We start from the raw sequence: 13,224 nt of genomic DNA on the forward strand, positions 1-13,224 counted from the left end.
AGGTAAAGATACTTTAAAATTCACTTATACACACATATTATATATATATTTGTGTGCGTGCATGTGGGTGTGTAATGATTGCAGTGCAAATAACAAGCACAAAAAGTGTAACATCTGCACTCAAGGCTGTCTATTGCTTAATCCCTATCAGTTGCCTCAGGCCTCCTCAATAATCCCTTAAGCAATAAACGGACACAATCTTGCATGGCAGTTGATCTAATGTCAGAGTCAGATGATTATGATTAATGAGGATTCCTTATTGTTCCTTTATGAGTTTCAGCACAAGCTGGGCTGAGGGAGATACCATTTTATATGGAGTCAATGTCAATAAACGGCACCGACGGAGGGTTGCCTCAGCACCGAAAACGCGTTGGCACAGAAGCAAAAATCCATTTCGAAGCTTTATTTTATCATTCCGGCCAGAGGGGGGAAAATCCATTTTGGGGGCATACTATAATATATCACAGCCCCTTGATGCGGTTGAAAGTATTCATACCTGTAAATCCCCACTTCCCCAATTTTTCTTTTGTGAATTCTCTTTTTTTTCCATACAAAAGCAACCGACCACTGATTTTTTTTTTTCAATCCCCATCTTGTCACCCTGATGTCTCCCAGACATGTTTCCATTTTCTTTCCTTCTCCTTCTTCAACTCTCCCTTTTTCTTCCCCTGTTTTCGTACACACCCAGTCGGCCATAATCCCTCCCTGTAGAAGGGACTCTGGCCAATAAGTGAACGCAATAAACTGTATCAATTTTCCACCATTGATTTTATATATATGCATATATACGCACTGTGAGAGCGTGCAAATATACCTGCATGGTGTCTCGCATGTGTGCAATGGCACAAATGCATGCAACTGCACTTGTGTACACGAAAAACACCGACAAGATGCACGACCAGGTCTGCACGTCTCAATTCCAGCATTTGAATGGAAAAAATGCATTTCACACTCTTTTCACGAGTAAATTTGTGAAGTACTTTTGCATTTGCAGACAAAAAAAAAAATACAAAAATGACCCGTGGACTGTGTTTCATCCAAAAACATTACACCTGTACTGTTCATTACATTCGTTGCATGAACATTTTGTACTAATGGTGCACGCTTTCTCTCTGCTAACTACATTTTAAGGTAAATAAACAAAAAGCTGAGCTCACATTTGTAACAAAACTGGTTTTGCAGGTGCTGCGAACACCCTGCTCAAGCCAGAAATATAATTTCATTTTTTTAATTTAAAAAAAAAACCCCAAAATGTTAAAATGCAAATACGAATGATTGCCTTTAAAGATCTTTGTATAAACTGGCCTTTTTTTGATGCTTTAGTGTCAATTTAGGCCATTTGAACTTGAAAAATATGCTCTCTGTGGGGGATGGGGAAAGGGTTAAACCAAATGTCCATTATATCAAAGACGTCACTTATTACTAAGGGCCACAGTGAAACAAGGTTGTGACAGGAAAAAATAAGTATCATTTGGTATAAAACAAAAACAAATATTATTAATATGATTCAAATGAAAAACTATTCAAACTTGACATAATATCCAACTATTGCAATTAAACAGACAGGCTACAGGCACACTAACAACATGGTATAGCCGTTTTATTTCTCCTGGTTCAGGGTGTATATCTGAAGGCCAGATATGGGTCTAATGGTTTGTAGGAGAGCTTGAAGGATTTAAAATGCAATTCATGCCTCGCCCGTCTCTCCCCCTCTATCAGGGGTGTCAGCCTTTTGACAAGCATATAAAATCCATTTCATGTGGGTCACAGGTGACCTCCATCCTCCCTCCTCAGTCACTTAGCTGTCTACCAGTGATTTGCCTTCTGCAGTATGTGATGAGCAATAATAATAATAATAATAATAAAAAGATGAGCAGGTGCAACTTACCATTCAAGATGCTCTGGGAAAAGATAAAAGCCAATATCCACATGCCCTGCTCCGTTCAATCCCCCCAAGCTATGCTTTCTCTTCTTCCTCTGACCGGTGCCTCCCTGGGTTTCTCTTCTGTGCGCTTGGGCTAAGGTTAAACATTTGCCACTGTCTTGAAGCAAACCGGTCCAAGTCTCTACTTTTAATATCTCCTTCGTACTTTTTTGTTACACTGATTTGGTTTCTGGGATGTCTCAGAGCATAAATGCGCCTCTGTGATTTTCTTGGGGAGAGCTCTGCTCAGACTCTCCTTCCTGTGCTCCGCGTCTTGCTGCTTGTCCCTGTTATTCAAAAGGATGCTGAAGGGGTGAAGCCCAGGTGTGTGTGTGATGCTGAGTCAGAGCCGGGTTAGAGCGGATCCTGGGAAAAGAAATTAAATCCGAAAACAAGAAACAAACAAACAAAAATTAAAATTTAGAAAAAATGGTTAAACTAAATCTTTAAAAGAAAAATGTCCGGTTTCAGGTTTCCTGAATAAAACACTGGAAGACGGATCATCCTTGAAGGTAAAAATAAATGAATAAATAAAATGTTACAAAATTAAAACAACTAAAAGAGAAAAGAAGCAAAGAGAAGAGAGAGGGCGGTGGCAGAAGAATGAAAAGCAGGTTTTTTGCTCAGACTCCAAAGTCAGATCATCTTCATCGCCTCTGTGCGTCCAGCAAGAGGCGAGCAAGCGCATCTTCCCCGCTGCCGCTCTCTAATCGCACCACACTGACTCTCTGAGCATTACACAGAATAACCCTCTCCCCTGCCCCTGCAGACGCTTTAATTCCTCATTGCCTTAAAGGAGCAGAGGCGGCAGCCGGTCGCTCCTCGGGGCAGGATACTGTTGTGGAGGTGGAAGAGTGTGAGAGCACGCAGCGAGTGGGGCATTTGCATTAAGGAAATGAGCTGCACCTGACGCACCAAGGTACCAAGGATTTTTACGCACGGGGTTGTATCAGCTCAAACAGAAAGCGCTGTCTGCTGGCGTGCAGGTGTACGCGGAACACGCCGCTGTGCCCCAGATCTGGCTTGAATTTAGTTCCTAATGTTTTTCTTTCGTGTGTGAAAACAGAAGCGAGCTCCCCCGTAATAATGGAAATCTACAAGGACACCCAGTGACGCGTATTTTCTGTTGTTTAAGTAGAAAATGTAGTTGTTGTTTTCTTTTAAACTGAATAACAACGTGAACTTGATTGATGAGATTTAATAATCGCATTGAACAGAAGATAGGAGGGAAAGGCAGCCACTCTGTCTGGGGGAAGAAAAGGGGTTAAGATGAAGAGCCCCCCCACCCCGAAGACGCACATACTCACACAGTTTATATCGCCTCCCTCAACCCAATAATCCACCACTCACCACCACCACCAACCCCCACTACCACCACCCCTCCATTTTAATGCCTGCCTTGAAGTCAAGGGTATAGCTGTAGTTGGCTGTGGAAGCCTGTGGGCCTGTCCACAGCGCCGGGTTACACTCAGTGTGATATAACCGCCAGCTCATGCTCTGTCCCACATGACAGAATACATTGCAAGTGAGATTCCAGCTATATACCCCAAGACACTCATTTTGTATGCTCATATCCTTACAAGTCTGAATGTGTACAAAGATAAATAAATAGAAGGTTTCATGGTGAAAGGGTATACTGACTACATTTGTAGCGCTAATAGCCGCCTTTTAAGTTGGTAAAGATGCTGAGCTGAGAGTTCTCGGTTCAGCTATTTTGATCTTTGCATTTTGCTGCTGTCCAGTCTGGTTTGTCCCTGTGTCTAATCTGTCACAGCGTTCTTCCTGTTTCTCTCCACACTCCAGCAGACAAACAGGAGCGTTGCTTGCCTCAAAACTGTTAAAGTAGTACTCAGATATTTGTATTTACTCATGTTTGATTGGTCAGATATTGTCTGGATTTTTTTTTCTACTACTAATGCTACTCCAGAATGTCTGTTTGAATGAGTGATGCCGTTTTACTTTTTGCCTATACGTGCAAGATAAATCCAAACAAGTTTAAGACTGGAGGAAAGGAGAAAGTGCTAGTGTTTCAGGGCAAATGGTTAAAGATCCGGGCTGTCATTTAGAGCTGATTAGGAGCACTGTGCTGGTTTTTTGGCTCTAAATTCTTGGCATGGAAGAACAGCTGAGTTGATTAGCTGCTGCAGAATGTGAGATATGATCATTTGCCGTGCCATATTTTTATCCAAGCTTTGTTTTCGCCTCGCTTGCTGCCCATACTCATTCACAGCAGTCACACTTAAATACTGTAATACACAAACAAGGTTTCATCATCTGTTTCCAATGAGCTATTTTAAAATGAAAGTAAAACACCTTGCTCAAGGGCATCTCTGTAAAGTTCAAGGACTACGCGTTAGTGATGCCGAAGGCAAAGCCCATTCATGCCCTTCAGGTAATCAAATGGAGCAGAACTGCCCGTAGTTTTCCTCGGTTCAGCCTTTTTAGTAATGTTAAAAGAAAGCTTTTCCACAACTAAAGGTGACATCCGCAGCCTGTCAAGACAAACAGTTCTTCGAGAGGGAGGAAAAAAAGGCTTTGACTGTGGGTTCAAGGGATTGAGGGAGGGATCCATGGCATTAGAGACTGCCATCTGACATTTTAGGGGAAACGAAGCATTGGTGTAATCAAAGTCCTTATAACGTCTCTGGTGTAATCTCGCTCAGCAAACAGGATTTTATGAGAAGCTGAAATTAAAACTTTGGCAGTGAAATAGATAAAGCAAAGCTAATCAAAAGGTGATATTTGTTTGCCTTTGAAAACTAACGTTTGGCGTCACAAAGCATGGAATAGAGGCAATGACACAGCCTCACCTCAGCACATAGGTCAGGGACATATGTACTGTGTGTGTACACTATATACACCGTCACACCGCTGTACGCACGCCCCGAATGAGGGCGCTTCCAGTAAAAGCACAATTTCACAAAGTGTGTTTGACAGCAAACAAGCACAGTGTAACATCAACACCGACAACATGACCTCACAACAACCAAATTACAGCCGGTGTGTTTGATGATTCAACTCATATTCATTTCAGCAAAGAACGCTCACATTGCTGGACTGCGATTGAGGAAAAAAGGCTCTAACCTGTATTTATATATAATCCTTTTAATCAATATTGCTCCCAGTAATTACAGTACTTTGTCTATGAGCCATGTTTGATCTCTATATGAGTATGTAATATCTGGTTAGCATGGGTTAAATGCCCTTTTACATTAAAAACCATAATTATAAAATAATTACCTCCCTCCCTTCTATTTAATAAAAAACATGGATGCCGTGAGAGAAGCTTTTATTACCACAAGAAAACAGCATTTAAAAAAAAGTCTAAATTTTAGCATCACTGTACAGAGAAATAAAAATCAATGATATGTTGAAAACACAAAGGTCAGAACTGGACATACATATAGATCAAATGTTGCTGTTGGCACAGCCTTTATTTACACTTATGGAAAACAGGTGCTGCTGTTTATCACTTACAGCAGCTGTACAACTGAACAGGCTACTTGTGATGTGAAAGACAATACCTTGATTTTCACTCTGAACACAAGAGCCACAACCTTGTCACCAGTAGGCTGAGGTATTCAGTGGTAACTCTAACAGATTATATTCAGGCCAGTAGGCAATGATCTATCTATCTATCTATCTATCTATCTATCTATCTATCTATCTATCTATCTATCTATCATGAATGTGAGCATGAATGATTGTCTGTCTCTCTGTGTTACCCTGTAATAGATTGGCGACCTGTCCAGGGTGTAAACCGCTGAAATAGGCTCTGTCCCCGCTGTTTTTTAAGAGATAATTGAAGGATGATCAAACTTTTTAACCATTGAAGTTAAAAGAGATTGAAATATAATAATAGTAATAATATATTTTATTAATAGGCAACTACAATTTAGCGAATGTTTAAAAGCACCTACACGAAGATGCTCCCAGAGTAGAAACATGTGTCTAGAAAGGACTTTGTTATCACAGGAGTAATTAGCTGTTTTTGCACTGCAGGACCGACCTACTAATCAGAGCCTTCTGCTTTTCCGCATCAGCTGCAGTGTCGCAGCTACAGGACTTACATGGATGGAAACATTTTGCAACAGCTTCCACCAAAAATTTCAATTCTGAACAAGCCAAAAGAAAAATATTGGAGAAAACCAAGATGGCTGCTGTTTTTCTACTAGAGGAAAACTGTTTAGTTGTTGAAGCTGATGTCTGAGCAGCAGTTTGCTGTTATTTGTCCTGATTTTGGTATTTTTCAAAAAATGCTTTCAGAGATGAACCAGTCCACTTTAACATCAGCTTGCAAGCCTTTTTTGGGGGGCACTGCAAGGCACCTTCCACAGAACATGCACAAATGTACCAGTCGTATGAAGAGTGAGTGAAGATGAAGCTGTGGTCCAAAGCTTTATTTGGCACTAAGACTGATGTGCTCCCATTGCAAGCTGATACTAAAGTCGTAACCTACAGTCACTCTATAAAACTGTATTAAATGCATGTGTTTGCACTTTTAGAAACACCAATCAGGCTTTTTTGGTTCATCCATCATGTAACTTTATTTGATTTTAGTTCATTTGACAAAATCTCCCAAACCAAAATTATAGGGAGAAAAAGGGCCATTTTCAGCCACAAGGGAAAGAAATCCATATGTCAAATCCAATAACTATATAACAGCATTCAGTGGCTCCACAGCCATGTTTTGGACATGAGCAGAGTGGATTTCGGTGGGGTTTGAGTTCACTGCGTGGGTTGGGGGAGGAGAAGAGAGTTCATTTTAGCCCCCCAGCATGATGCCTAAACAGCAGTAAGTAAATGTGACAATGAAGCCCCCGGGCTGCTGCAGGCAGTCTTGGCCTTGCAGTGCTTGTCTTTGTGCGGGGGTGTTCGCATGTGCCAATGTATCGGTGCGTGCATATAAGGAAGGAAATGGAGCACATGTGAGACAATTCGTGGCACTGCACAGTCAAGGTCGTGACTCCTCTGACTGTGATACTCACACTGGCATGGGATCTGTTGGCGCTCTTTATTTTACTGCCAGCTTCAGCGGGGATGATAAAATTAGATCAAAGATATTAATCAGAGTGGTGGCAGCCACTGTTAAACCAGTGGAAGTTGTATTGTTGTGATTTATCCCATTTGCACTGCACTCATCCCATTTCTCCAAGAACAGATGAATCAGGAACTACGGAAGAGCAAACATTTTAAATTTTGGAACTTAAAGCTTCTGATGAACTCTGCTTCTTATAAATGGATTGTATGTAAATGTATGTGCATGTCGAACTGTCCCATCTGGCTCCATTATTTGTGCTTTAACATACAGTTGTAACACCCATCAGCACTTTGTATTCACCATAAACAGTCCTATAGGACATGGGCTCCTATGTTATTCTATCCTATGTGTTGGTCACTAAAACTGGAAGCTTTTAATGGACAACCTTGTTGATCAAGTCAGTCAGTAATTGCAAAGAAAACTATAATTAAGGTCTCAAACAAAATGATATCATCTTGGGTTAAATGGCTAATGGATTTGTATAGTAGTTTAATGGAGACAGTGGGAAATTAGATTTTAGAGAAAGCAATAGGTTCCCTTCCTAAGCTTCCTTGAGTACTTCACAGCACTTAGAGGACCCACATGACACCTCAAATTCATTTATTCTCTGTTAAGCATTGGTCCAAAATACAGCGTAATGGAGTAAATGTATGATGCAGTTCAAGAATGCACACTTTTTTCCTCTGTTTTTTCATGTAATGTAGAAAAGGTAGTATATACAATATACAGTGCCATGAAAAGGTCTGGGGCTGCTTAACTTCTTCCAGATGTCCAAGTATTAGTTTGTGCCCTAAAGCTGAAGCACACTTGGGTTCTGTAGCAGGACAAACATATAAAACATAACAGCAAGTCCACCTCTTAATGGTGGCCTTGCAAAAAAAAAAGGTTTTGGAGTGGCATAGTCAAAATCTGGACTTAAATCTGATTGAGATTCTTTGGCACGACCTTAAATGGGCTGTTTATGGACTAAAACTCTCTAATGTGCCTGAATTAAAATAATTTTGCAAAGAAGAGTGAGCCAAAGGTCGTCCACAGGGGTGTGAAAGACTCATTGCCAGTTATCAAACACTTGATTGCAGTTCTTGCTGCCTAGAGTAGCAAAACCAGTTATTAGGTTTAGACGGCAATTACTTTTTCTGATACAGTCAGTTAGGTTTAGATAGCTTTTTTCTCTTAATAAATGAAATCATAATTTAAAAACTGCATTTGATATTTATTTTTGTCTGAAATTAAAATTTGTTTGATGAAACATGTAAGTGTGACAAATATGCAAAAACTAAGAAAATCAAGAAGGGGATAAAATAGTTTTCCACGGCACCGTATGCAGTATAAAATTTAAATTACAAATACTAATAAAAATACATCACAAATAATAAGGCGTGAATGTGTAATTTATTTATTTGACGGTAAGACAAAAAGAAAAATGTAAAACAAGTTAAAGAAGGAAATCAGACAAAGTGGGACATAATAAAAGAACCTGAAGCTCATAATGAAGTGAAATATTAACTCCATAATGTTGTAATAGTGAGTAAGTGTAAGTGTCTATAATGTGATGTGCTTGCGATGCAACCAAATAGGTAACCAGCGCTGGGAAGTAACGGAATACATGTGCCAACATTACGTATTTAAAATACAAAATATGAGTAACTGTATTTCGTTACAGTTACTGTTAAAAAAGGTGATAATTAGAATACAGTTACTTTGCTAAAATAAATGGACTACACGGCCGTCTTTTCCTGTTTTATATGTTAGGCTATCCCCTCTCTACTTTTGGTAACTCCATACATTGCCGGAAACCCAAACAAAACACGAAATAAGAGGCTCTAATGTAAGCATCCTGTTAATGTTGGTGGCGTCAGTTACACAATGGCCCGGAGCCAGCACAACAGCAGTGCACGGGCAGGAATGCATTTCTTACTTGGAACTACTGTGACTGTTCAATGCCAGCAACAAGATGCTCTCAGCTCAAAAGACTCCAACTCCAACCCTTAAGAAACATCTGGAAGTAAGTTCTTTTTAAAAACTAACGTTAGCCTACTGCAACTACCTTGTTTTAGTTGTGGTAGCTACCTGGGTTATGTGCCATTTCAGTATCTTCAACGTACTATTGCTGTGTGATTTATTACTATTACTGAAGGCCACTCGCCATCGAGCTAATATTGTTAGCTGCCGTTAGCTGAGGTTAGTTTATAGACTGCAGAATGTTAGACTAAAGCCAGCTAACAATGTTAGCTAGCGTGGCGAGTAGCCTTCAGTAATAGTAGTAAATCACACAACAATAGTACATTATGTAGTTGTAAAACTATGACAATATATTAAGTAATCCAAAGTATTCAGAATACGTTACTAACATTGAGTAACTTAACGGAATATGTTACAAAATACATTTTGGGGCATGTATTCTGTAATCTGTAGTGGAATACATTTTAAAAGTAATCTTCCCAACACTGTAGGTAACAATACACAGTATGCTTCAGTAGCCAGTGTAATTTCCCCATAATCTACATCCAGTCAAGCTCTTTCTGTGATTAACTGAAACATACTCCAATGGTGTTAAAAATTGTCACACCAAAATATCAACACTGACAGGAAGTGGTATATTCTCCTTTAGCTACATTTCCTCCATTCAGCACCTTCCACACACGTGCAAACACACACATACACAACCCCGGCTGTCCCTCTGGTCAACCCTGTCCCTGGCGTGTGTGCAGACAGGCTGGGTAATCCCTCAGGATGGGGTCTCTTGTTTTGACAACGCCTGTGAAGCCCAGCGTCTCTTACAACAAAACACAGACTGGCCTATCATCAGCAAAATGTCAGCCTTCAGCTCACTCCTTTCGCCACCCAAAGGAGGATCGGGTTGCCTTTACACTATGTGACCCATTAACTCAGAATAGAAACATTCTCAGCACCGGTATAATGATCCCTTTTGTTTGCTAAGACAATGACATTGATAAGAGACAAGCCATGCTCGTGGCTCCTTATACAACTGTGTATAAGGTTACAGAGTGGCCAGAGTAGTTCAAGCTGCTATATGTTTACAATCTAGTGGTTCCCCTTGGGATGAACACGATACCTGCGGGTCAGTCAGCATTAGGACACATGCACACTCTTTAAATTAGGGCAGAACTGCTATAACCTGGGAATGTGCCAGCTGCATGAAAGGCATCAGGGTTTGGAAGTCAACATGTCAAAGGAACTATGAGTTTATATGATACAGAAGCTTTCTAGAACTGGATACTTAAATTACGTAAATCGCACGTAATACGTAATTACGTAAATTTATTGTTTTTATGTATTGTTACTGATATATGAACCTATCTCCAAAAGACAATCTTGAAGCATCGCTATGCTATGTTATTATCAGCTGCGTGGTTCGTTTTAAGATGTGTGGGTGAAATTCTAGTATTTTATTTGGGATGTTACTCAGCTCTAATAGACTATGTGCACGTTAGCATATGCTACTTCCGGTGCGGAAACTCCTGTGGGGAGCTTTGTTTCCGGTGTCCTATTCGCGCCCTGTTTACGGTCCAAAACAAGTTAAGCAAATGAATGAATCAAGCAGCGATTTACATTTCTATAGATGTCTTGGCCATTTACCCAATATATCTGTAAATGATGTTCATCGACTTGTCGATATTTTTTCCCCTGCGCCTCAGAGCAAAAGAGAAAAGGGATTCAAATGTTATATTTCTCAGCTGTCCCTCGTTTATCGCAGGTGTTATGTTCTAAAAATAACCAGCGATAGGTGAAATCATGTAGCTAATTTTATTTTTTGACGGTGCAAAACATTTGGTGGACATCGTGGACATACAGTACTGCACTTCAGAGTCACACAGCTAGCGATCGATGCAGCGATTCTGTACTGTACAGGAGAGATGTCACGGAGGACATCGTCTGCAGTGATCAGGACGCAGGACACAATGTGAAGTAAAAAAATCATGCAAACTTGCACTAAAAAATCTGTGAAACAGCGAGGTGAAAGGTGAACCGCGTTATAGCGAGGTACCACTGTAATTTTGAAGGTAAGTCACAACATACCCTTCGTACATACTAATGTATAGAAACCCTTACCAGCAATCATTCATTTTTTGTGTGGCTTTTTTCACGGTTTGTTAACATGCTGTGCAGGTGTGTACTTGACTAGCTGATATCAACATAACGGGGAAACATCTGGTTTGACTATTGTTCACCTGTAGTTTGAATGCTGAACATTTGCCTGTTTAAATCATAATAACTGTCACTATACAGAGATGTGCTTCTGAATGTGGACGATGTGTCTTCTGATTCTGTAATGCAGTTCTGCTTGTGTTGAGTGATGTAAACAACTGATCGATCTAAATTCTTTAGACGTCAAAACTGATCATTAGTTTTTTTATGACACAACAGTGGTGAGTGTTCCCACCTTCTCCTCTTTGTAACTTAACGCGATCTTTCCGTTTTCGAGTTTTGGACATGATTTTGGAGTATATCTTCGCAGTAGTGATTGACCGCAAAGTAAAGCTACCGGAAATGTACAACCCCACATCCGGTCTCAAACCAGGAAGTTAGCATTTTCTCGTGCACAGGGTCTATCAGCAGGTATCTGTGTCCGTGTGACACATCCATACAGTTTATGGCTGTAGCTTGCTAACTAAGTTAGCAATTATCACCAGGTGTTCCAGGTGAGCTAGAATGATCCAGAATGGTGTTCTGGCACCTTTCGTTAATGAGAAATGAAATTGTGAAGGCAGATTCATGCATTTTACTGTCAAATGAGGTTTTTTTTGTGTGCTGAGATACTTGCTCACTATGAAGAAGATAAGTCATTTTATTCGTTCTCATCCGTGCAGTCCATTCATGGTACAGATATAAATAAAGTTGCAGCTGTAGCATTTAGCTAGTGCTGCGGTAGAGGTCAGATAATCAGAGTCATACTGTTTGCGTATTGGTGAATTTTAAATGCAACTTGCAAATACCTCAACACATATAATATTTCCGGGTGATTTACAGCTTTTTGTATTTTTCCGGAGTGAGGTTAATGCGCAACACTGAGAGATGGAGAACGAAGTACGAAAGGAAAGGAAAGAGAGAAAGGTGAGAGCGTTTGGTGGCATTTGATCATTTTTAACATAGACATAGTTTTTAAAAATGTTGAAAACTGGACATTTAAATTGTATATGTGATGTTGTAATGCATTTTTAAACTTTTTCTTTTTATGAGTTTTGAAATCAGGTATATATATGGTGTGTTTCTGAGTTACATTTTTGCAAAACATCTTGCAAAAAAATGTGAAGAATGCTAATGTTCTGTTATTTAGGGATTGCATGAAAATGCCAGACAGTTTAGTGCGTGCTGTGCTGGATATTTTGCAGTGTTGCGACGAAGTTTGCAGCAGTGCACTGTGTTGGCTGGGTGCTGAGCTGTTGTTGTGTTCAGCGTTAGCATTAGATCAAGAGTAGCAGGCACCGTTTTACATTTAAGGTGAGGATACTGATTAGTTTCATTTAGTGAATGAGTAATACTAGTGTTATAGTATCTCTGGCTGGAAATCAGCCATGTAGCTCACTTCAGTTGCTAAATCCAGAAGAGCATCAAAAAAATCTACTGGAGCTGACAAAACAAGTTATTTTCGACAATTTATTTCTAATTAATTCTACACCGCTACAGCAGATCTTAGTGGTCCTTCACATGCTAACCTGAGCATTTTTAACCCCCTATTACTACCAATAACATATTGCTATACCAATTTATAGCCAAGTGTTTAGTTTATGAATTTGACTGACAGATATTTCTTTTTTGGAGGATTAATTTTCTTCTAAAGTAGGACAAGATCTATAAATACCATATGAAACCATGAAACAGGGGATATAGCCAACCTACTACTGTTAACTTACAAAATAATTTTATCAGCACTTTTAAAGCGCAGTCTTTAAACAGATTACTCAAACTGTGGATTGGATTGTATGATTGTATGTATTCACCTGTGAACTCTACATGTGCTTTAAGTGTAGTTTGTTATCTGAGAGCAGAGGCTATCCCTTGGCCCATATTTCCACTCAGCATCTGCATGCTTGATGCCTTTGTTCCCTTCCTACTGCAAACTTTCAAAAACCTGACTATTCTTTTATTCGTTTATCTTAATTGCCAATTCAGATTTAGGCCCTAACTTCAGTCAAATCCAGCCGATGTTACAGGATTTCAGAGGCAGTAATAATGAGCCAAATTCCCCAAATTGTGCGTTTTAACCTAAGTGTGCTGCAACTGACAGCTGAGTGCG

The 13,224-nt window shown here is 39.9% G+C and overlaps 1 protein-coding gene across 4 annotated transcripts in view; it reads right to left on the bottom strand.

The window, feature by feature from the left end:
• Positions 1-2,875, bottom strand: part of dscamb (Down syndrome cell adhesion molecule b) — a 130,800-nt gene extending 127,925 nt beyond the window's left edge. For 2 of the 4 annotated variants that reach the window (XM_084951147.1, XM_084951146.1), the window contains exon 1: positions 1,889-2,875. In XM_084951147.1, coding sequence (XP_084807273.1) covers positions 1,889-1,931 — 43 coding nt within the window. In that variant the 5' untranslated portion in view covers positions 1,932-2,875. The remainder of the gene's footprint in view (positions 1-1,888) is intronic. The other 2 variants (XM_084951149.1, XM_084951148.1) reach the window with 1 other exon arrangement.
• Positions 2,876-13,224: the final 10,349 nt, after the last annotated feature.

This window comes from Perissodus microlepis, chromosome 14 (assembly GCF_051167445.1).
Source record: "Perissodus microlepis isolate ML-2025 ecotype Zambia chromosome 14, ASM5116744v1, whole genome shotgun sequence".
NCBI classification, from domain to species: domain Eukaryota; kingdom Metazoa; phylum Chordata; class Actinopteri; order Cichliformes; family Cichlidae; genus Perissodus; species Perissodus microlepis.